At 36.2% G+C, this 914-nt stretch overlaps 1 protein-coding gene across 1 annotated transcript in view; it reads right to left on the bottom strand.

The window, feature by feature from the left end:
- Positions 1-914, bottom strand: part of LOC119591392 (ADAM 17-like protease) — a 16,920-nt gene that overhangs the window by 5,014 nt on the left and 10,992 nt on the right. Inside the window, exon 9 of the mRNA XM_037940132.1 lies at positions 352-587. Within this exon, the coding sequence (XP_037796060.1) occupies positions 352-587 (236 nt within the window). The remainder of the gene's footprint in view (positions 1-351; positions 588-914) is intronic.

Raw genomic sequence — 914 nt, 5'->3', positions numbered from 1 at the left:
GTATGATTTGTCAATGGAGGTTTAGTCTCTTAATGAATGGTACTTATAGAGTAACTGTCATAAATATTACACAATCAGATATTATGCTGGCTTGCAAAGAAAAACCTATAGTTTAGAGAAGAGTTTATATAAAGATCAGAAGTGGGAACACATTAGCCTAGTTAAGGCAACTAGTGTCACAATGTCTCCAATGGCTTCATTCTTGTTATAACATACAGTGGTAATTTGGATGAATGCAAACTGTGCTTCACTGCCAAATACAAGTGTGTTTACTTAAACTGCAATGAACATGCATTCATATGAAACTTCCATACTAACATATCATTCATATCAGTTACCCTGTTAGCTTACCTTGTTGTTAATGTCATAACCAGACACAGAATATGTGTACATGAGATATGATCCTCCTTGACTGGCACTGGGACTGCACTCTGGTCGGTCTGGGTCATGCTCTGAGCCCCAGTTGTGTCCAAACTCGTGTGCTGTGACAAGATCTGCCTCACGAGTGATCACTCTCTGCCCATAGTGGTTCCTGGATGAACTCAGGCCGGAATTCAGGTAGAGAGTGTGTCCATTCTTAAAGTATTCTGTAAAGTAACAGGAAAAGAAGAAAAAAATAATGACTTACACAGTGAGGAGCTCTTTCACACTATACAAACATTCTATTCTTTGAAGTTAAAGTAGAATAGCCACATCTTTATCATCTCTATGGATGGTAATGGAAAAGAGAACAAATGCAAAAGATATTAGAAATGTGAAAACATGTGATGTGTGTATCTTCTACAAATTACGACATGTCAAATATGCTTTATCAAGATGAAATAACTCTGGATGAATTCATATTGTGTATATTTTTCCTATATCATTTGATATCATGTTACAAAAGCACTAATGATTAACATGTTGGATCTGAG

Source organism: Penaeus monodon, chromosome 28 (genome assembly GCF_015228065.2).
Source record: "Penaeus monodon isolate SGIC_2016 chromosome 28, NSTDA_Pmon_1, whole genome shotgun sequence".
NCBI classification, from domain to species: domain Eukaryota; kingdom Metazoa; phylum Arthropoda; class Malacostraca; order Decapoda; family Penaeidae; genus Penaeus; species Penaeus monodon.
Note: the sequence above shows the minus strand (reverse complement) of the source record. Positions and strands in the feature narration are given on the sequence as shown.